This window comes from Octopus sinensis, linkage group LG10, assembly GCF_006345805.1.
Source record: "Octopus sinensis linkage group LG10, ASM634580v1, whole genome shotgun sequence".
NCBI classification, from domain to species: Eukaryota; Metazoa; Mollusca; class Cephalopoda; order Octopoda; family Octopodidae; genus Octopus; species Octopus sinensis.
The window spans coordinates 51,614,980-51,622,140 of NC_043006.1; the positions used below are offsets into that span (position 1 = coordinate 51,614,980).

Here is a 7,161-nt window from a genome sequence, read left to right on the forward strand (position 1 = left end):
AATGAAGTTAATGTTTTGATTAACGGTGCCCACCTTTGTAAATAAATACATATGAACATACATGTATACATACATATGTACATCCATCCATACATAGATGACTTGAAGATTTATGCTAGAATCTTTTACAATGCCAAAAAGAAAAACAGCATGACTTAACATTTTCAGCTGACATAGGAATGAGTGTGGACTTGTAGGTGTTAGTGATGATGCTTAGTATGATGGTGATAATAGATTGGCGATAGGTACCTCCGTAGAAAGACAAATGACCAACTGTCAGAAAGATGATGAGGAAGCTTCAAAGGGAAAGACATCACAAACGTGCCTGTGCATGCAACCTTCACCCTTCTCACATGCACAAAAGTACTGATGATAAATAAATACATACCAACCACATGGTTCTGGGCTCAGTCCCACTGCGTGGTACCTTAGGCAAGTGTCTGCTACTATAGCCTCGGGCCGACCAAAGCCTTGTGAGTATATTTGGTAAACGGAAACTAAAAGAAGCCCGTTGTATATATATGTATATGTATGTGTGTGTATATGTTTGTGTGTCTGTGTTTGTCTCCCCAACATCGCTTGACAACCGATGCTGGTGTGTTTACATCCCCATAACTTAGCGGTTTCAGCAAAAAAGACTGATAGCATAAGTACTAGGCTTACAAAGAATAAGTCCTGGGGTTGATTAGCGCGAGTAAAGGTGGTGTTCCATAATGGCCGCAATCAAATGACTGAAACAAGTAAAAGAGAGTAAAGGTTGGTAATAGTATCAATTGTGATGGTAATAACTAATGGCAGGAGTGAAAAATAGCGGTTATGTTGGTGGTGATGATACTGAAAATAAAATAATAAAAATATGTGTATGCATTTGTGAATATAATTTTTAAAAAAATTTTCATCTAAAAATGTTTCTCATTTGCATCACATGGATCCCACAAGAGGCTGAACCTAATGAATTTGTCCCCACTACCACTGGTTACACTTGTGGGTGTTGTGACAGTGTGTATTGGCATTTTAGTGTCTGTGTGTTTTGTTGTAGCGAGAGTGTGTTTTGTCGTATGTATTACTGTTGTTGTGATGTATGTACTGGTGGATGTTGTATTTTGTTGGTGTAATATCTGTCTATTGGTCTTGGTCAAGTAATGACTGTGTGCATTAGTGATGTAGGGGCTGTTTATGAGTGTTGTAGTGGATGCGTGTATTGTTGCTATAGTTGTGCTCCGGTTAGTATATAGGTGATGTGTATGGGTAGTTGGTGTGGTAGCTATGTTTTCCTGCATTGTTGATGTCTTTAGATGTAACTGAGGTGTTACTATGACAGTCTGTTTGGTTAGAGTAATAGAACCTTTTTAGAATTAGATGCTGATATCATCTTACTTACCAAAGTACTATCTTGATCCCCAGTTTTGGAGGCTAGAGAAAAAGAAATAATTAATGTATTATTTTAATTATTTGAGTATCTAAGAATAACGTTTCAGAGATGACATTTATAAATAACATGCATATGGATGAAGACGGCTGAATAAAGAAGCTCTAATTGTGGAGGGTACCTGTGGAAGGGGTAGATCCAGAAAGACATGGGATGAAGTGGTGAGAAAGGATCTTCAGATGCTGGGCCTCACAGAGGAAATGACAAGGGACCGGGAAATGTAGTGATTTGCTGTACTTGATAAGACACCTCAAGCTAAGTAAAATTGTTGTCTTACACACATACAAGCTTGTCCTTTCAGATACTGGTGCCACATAAAAAGCATCTGTGCTGGTGCTGCATAAATGTACCTGTGCTGGTGCTGCATAAATGCCCCCATACTGCTGACACATAAACAGCATCCAGCGCACTGTTGAGTGGTTGGCATTAGGAAGGGCATCCAGTCACAGGAACTGTGGTACAACAGACAATTGGAGTCTGGGCAGCTCCCAGTTGGCCAGCTTCATGACAAACCATCCAACCCATGCCAGCATGGATAGTGGATGTTAAACAAAGATGATGATGATGATGATGATTTTAATAATGTATTTAGAGGAAGAATGACAACATTCATCCATGTACCTTCTCATTGATACAATAAACATCTGCATGTTGATAAAGAAAATATAGGTTTGTAGTAGAAGGATTGACTGAAATTATCTAGTGTGATTAGTATTAGTGGAGAGAAATGTAATATGAATAATGACAGACGGATGATCATTGCTACATAATCTGTCAGTTCAGAGACATAAACTATATCCTGATGGAGGACAGAAATGGAACAGTTATCACATCTAAGGTCTGTTAGCTGTAACCTACTGGTAAGTGAATCTTTCTTAATCTGTCTGATGAACTAATATGATGAAAATACGGGGGGGGGGCTGAAAAGTTCCGGGCTTTGGATTGTTAACTATGATTTTATTCGACATATTCCCCTCTCAAATTCACACAGTTATTGCAGCAGTCCTTCAATTTTTCTAAGCCCTCTAGAAGAACTCAGATGGTTGGGCCTCCAATCAGGCCTTTTGCAATACTCATAAGGTCAGAAACTTTTCAGCAACCCCTCATATGTGCATGCTTGTAGACACAAATACATATACCATTTATATGAATCTCAATATCAGCAGTAATATTATGACATTCATGCTTTCTTAGTCATCAGCAAAGTTAACCATTATTATCAAGAATCACAATGTATCATTCATAATACCAATATTCCAAGAATTAACAAATATTCTAATATAGTTGACAGCAACAAAGGTGAAACAGCTATCAGTCTGAGGGAAATTCATTCATTGCAATAGATTTTTACATTGGCATAATGCCAAAATTTTATAAAGAGTGAGCTGAATACTTAAATGATTGATAAACAATACACTATTGGTGTTTAACTTGTTGACTCCTGGATTGATGAAGATGGATGAATGTAATGAGACAAAACTAGACACTACAGGGCTGGCAAAGACTCTGGTGAATTTTTACCTACACTGTGTTATGAAGGAATAATAATAATACTTTCTAATATAGGCACAAGGTCTGAAATGTTGGGGAAGGGTATACTCAATTACATCAACCACAGTGCTCAACTGGTACTTATTTTATCGACCACAAAAAGAAAGAAAGACGAAATAAACCTTGGTGGAATTTGAACTCAAAAGAAAGATGCCACTGGGCATTTTATCCAGTGTGCTAATGATTCTGCCAGCTTGCTGCTTTAATATTAATAATTCTTTCTACAATGGGCTCAAAGCATGAAATTTTTTGGGGGAGGGGGCTAGTCAGTTATTTTGACCTTGGTGCTCAATTGGTACTTGTTTTATTGACCCTGAAAGGAGAAATGACAAAGTGGATCTCAGAGGAATTTGAACTCAGAATGTAAAGATGGACAAAATGCTGCTAAGCATTCTGCCTGCTTCTTCTTCTTAATAATAATAATAATAATAATGGTATAAAAGATGGGCTACAGTAAATATTCTGCTCAATATCACAGATTTGCTTGTCAGTTGTTAGACCTTAATCAGCTGAGCATGTCCCTTAGTGGCTGACGATATGTGTATCTCTGATCATGAACAGTAGTAGTGGGTGGGGGAGGGCATCATAGCCGTGTGTTGAAAGGAATTTTTGGAGGTTTGGATAATTCACCTTTGGAAACATGGGTGGTTCGTTCAACATCCTTAAACAACCCTTATTCAAGGACCTTTTGAGCGGGATGGGCTACTCGACCAGAAGAAAATTCTAACAGGGCCCCACCTGCAAGGTCATGTGCCTGTTTATCTCGATATGAGATCACCATGTCGCACACATATGGTTGTGATGCATGTGCCTGGTGTACCCTTATCAGACGGGTAGTCATGATGGGTATACTGCGCTTTGTATATTTTACCCCAGTGTCACTTTGATGGCATGCACTGCTCTCTCACTCAATAATAATAATCCTTTCTACTCATGGCTCAAGGCCTGAAAACCTGAAGGAGGGTTAGTTGATTACACTGACCCCAGTGTTCAAATGGCACATATTTTATTGACCCTGAAAGGATGAAAGGCAAATTCAACCTCAGTGGTGGGGGGGGGGGTAAGTTAAAATAAATCAAATCTTCAAATTTATTTTTCATAAGAATGACGTCTACCGTCATTTCCGAGTCCGTGGTCAAAAAGAATTGCGAAAATTCCCGTCAAAACGGAGAAAATCCAACTTTTGTGGGGTAGGCTTCCTAATCTGAAATTCCACTCTTTTGACTTTTGACTAGAAATTGTGCATATGAAGACGACGATGACGATGATGATTTCAAACTATGAAAATTGTTTTGTTCTTAAACTAAATGTTACCTTGCTCCTATTTTTAGAAGGAGACCTGTTTACTGTGTCGAGAACTATGAATGGTAACCGGCACCTGTACACGTCGTTGCTATATACGCATCACTCTCAGAACTGGTGGTAATGGAAAGATCTGTGTAAAGATAATTGCTGTTCTTGTTTATCACCTGATCGGGTAGGCCTATATACCTCAAGTTCTTTCAATATCAATTAATCTTTTTGTATTCCTCACAGCAACTAACTTATGACACCTGATGAAATTTTTGTACTTACGAATATTCGTTGCAAAGTCGCAAGTTTTTTCCAGCGAATCATCGTTTACACTTTAAAACGAACAACGCTTTTATATATTGGGTTACAAAGTTATTTCCCTTACATTTGTTGCTATTAACAACAAAGCGTTCCACATACCAACCCTTTCGTTACCAACCCGGCTCTGGCTCTGAGTTCAAATATCTTATTTTCATAAGTTTTGACTTAAAATCTTCCATCAAACCTTAGTCACAATTTATGTTTGTAACACTCGCTTAATGATAACTAAGTTATTTTACTAAATTCTTTATTATATTTAAAGTAATTGAAAGAAACACAGAGCATCTCAAAATAAATACAGTAACGAAAGGGTTGCAATTAGAACCATTTTAAGTCGTCGTCCTCGTGGTCGTCATTGTTGTCGCTGCCGCCGCCACCACCACGGTGATGAACGGAACAACTTTCACTAGCTGTAAAATGGCTGAGGCAGCGACTGATCCATCGTATGCAGCAGTAACGAGGACTGGGAATGGCGAGCGGCAGCTATACATGTCACCGTCTCTCTGAGAGACAGTGGATATGAAAACAATTTGGACAAAGATAGTTTTCTTGTCTAGCCTCTCTGATATGGCAGACCTATGATGAAAGACATTCCAGACATGACCATACAGTCTTTTCTTACGTATAGAGAAGCCAGGGCAACATTGTTCATCATGCCCTTCTTTTTTCAAGATAGTAGGGTGTGACTTGAAGAAGATTTGGCTACTGTTTCTAAAAACAAAACAAAACAAAAACAAAAACGAACGACTAAGTAGAGACTCCCTTGTAGACTGGTGAAGTGTCCTTTAACCCTTTTGTTACCGTATTTATTTTGAGATGCTCTGTGTTTCTTTGAATTACTTTAAATATATATGGCTGAAGTGGGAAGACCAAAAATAACATCACTAGGTGAGACAAGCTGACACTGAATTAGATTCGCTGATTGACAGGTGACGGTCTCGGTTAGAGAACGCTTGGGCTAAGACTACACGCCTTCATTGGTCAGTTAAAGTTGAGACAATGTCACGTGACAACTTGCTGGGGCTGCCTGCTGGAGCCTAACAGCAGGTATTTAAAGGGAACAAAATTTGACAAGGCAGTCAGTCGCCCGCTGACACTCGTTGACGCTACATTGAAGAAGCCAGGAAACAGAAGGAAGAAGACATGCACCCAACACCAGAGCTGAAGGCACCTCCGAAAGGGGGTGCTCTGCCACGTCAAAATGGTAGAGGAGTAGGGGCCGAAACCGGATGTGGTTCCTCCTGATGATGTTTTGAGCTATCTGGATCCTATAAAGGAGCTGTTGTGGTAGCAGACCACGAAACACAGTTGAAATTCCCCCACTCGGTTATCATTTAGCTAGAGTTAGGAACAAATTGTGACTATGGTTTGGTGGAAGATTTTAATTCAAAACTTATGAAAACAGGACATTTGTACTCAGAGCCAGAACCAGTTTCAGCTGGGTTCGTAATGAAAGGGTTAAGCCTGTGACAATGAATTTGTCTGGTAAACCTTAATGGTATTACTTTGCATGTCAAGTTTCACCCTCTCCTTTTGTATATATGAAGAAAAAAACAAAAACCGAAACAGACTTCAACTCATATAAGAAGGTAATAAAAGATGTTACAGTATACCATCGGTTTGTCTATTGAATATATTTCTTTCTTTTGATACCATATTTCTGTTGAATATACTACATTGGTTTCAATTAATTTTTTTGAAATGATGACTTTAGTAAAATAACTGCCATTATTAAACTGGAGTTGGGGGGGGGGGAATTTTGGAGGAAAGTTTTAATTTAGATAATATTAAAACAGGAAATTAGACCCATGGAACAAGGGGCCAGTTACATGTAGGATGGTATCAAAAGGATTTCAAAAATTTCTTAGAAACCACAAAGAAACAACACAGAAGTCACATGGAAAATCATACAAAACCATTACATAAAGAGAGAAAAAAGAACTATTGACCAGTACTATATTTATTGGGCCTAAAGAGATGAAAAACAAAAAATTGAACACAATTTGATTTTAGCTTAAGAGTATAGATTATCCAATGATATTTTGGTGGAGTGATATACTGTTTTATTACAGCTGAAAGAATCTTCAAACAGACAGTTGTGATAATATTGAGTCTCTCTGTCTGTCTGTCTGTCTCTCTCTCTATATATAGTTAAAATTTACAGAAAACAAAAGATGAAGACAGGTATAGGAACAATATGTAGGTGTATTAGTTTAACACTCAAGAAAAATGGAAAAGTCTTTTGTTTCAAGCCTATACTCTTCGATAGAAAGGGTTAATAGGTAAAAAAAAAATGGAGAAAGAATGAAAAAATGGAGAGAGAAAAAATGTGCAGAATTCTATGGTCCAACATGGTGAGATGATTGGAACAAAAAAGGCTGAATGAAAGGGAGATAATAATAACAGTAATAGTGACACCAATGAACTAAGGTGCACAAGTGTGTGTGTATGTGAGAATGGTGTGTGTGAGTGTATGTGCGAATGGGAGCAAGTGAGTCTACCATGTGTGTGTGTGTCATTGACCAAATAGTGTGTGTGTGTGTAGTGTATGTTTGTGAGCTAAAGTT

General features: G+C 38.1%; 1 protein-coding gene across 3 annotated transcripts in view; it reads right to left on the bottom strand.

Moving 5' to 3' along the window:
• Nucleotides 1-4,655, bottom strand: part of LOC115216215 (coiled-coil domain-containing protein 189-like) — a 29,443-nt gene extending 24,788 nt beyond the window's left edge. For 2 of the 3 annotated variants that reach the window (XM_036506658.1, XM_029785413.2), the window contains exons 1-2: nt 4,556-4,655; nt 1,382-1,413 (exon numbers count right to left, since the gene is read on the bottom strand). In XM_036506658.1, coding sequence (XP_036362551.1) covers nt 1,382-1,413; nt 4,556-4,597 — 74 coding nt within the window. In that variant the 5' untranslated portion in view covers nt 4,598-4,655. Of the gene's footprint in view, nt 1-1,381; nt 1,414-4,095 lie in introns of all 3 variants that reach the window. The other variant, XM_036506657.1, reaches the window with a different exon arrangement.
• Nucleotides 4,656-7,161: the final 2,506 nt, after the last annotated feature.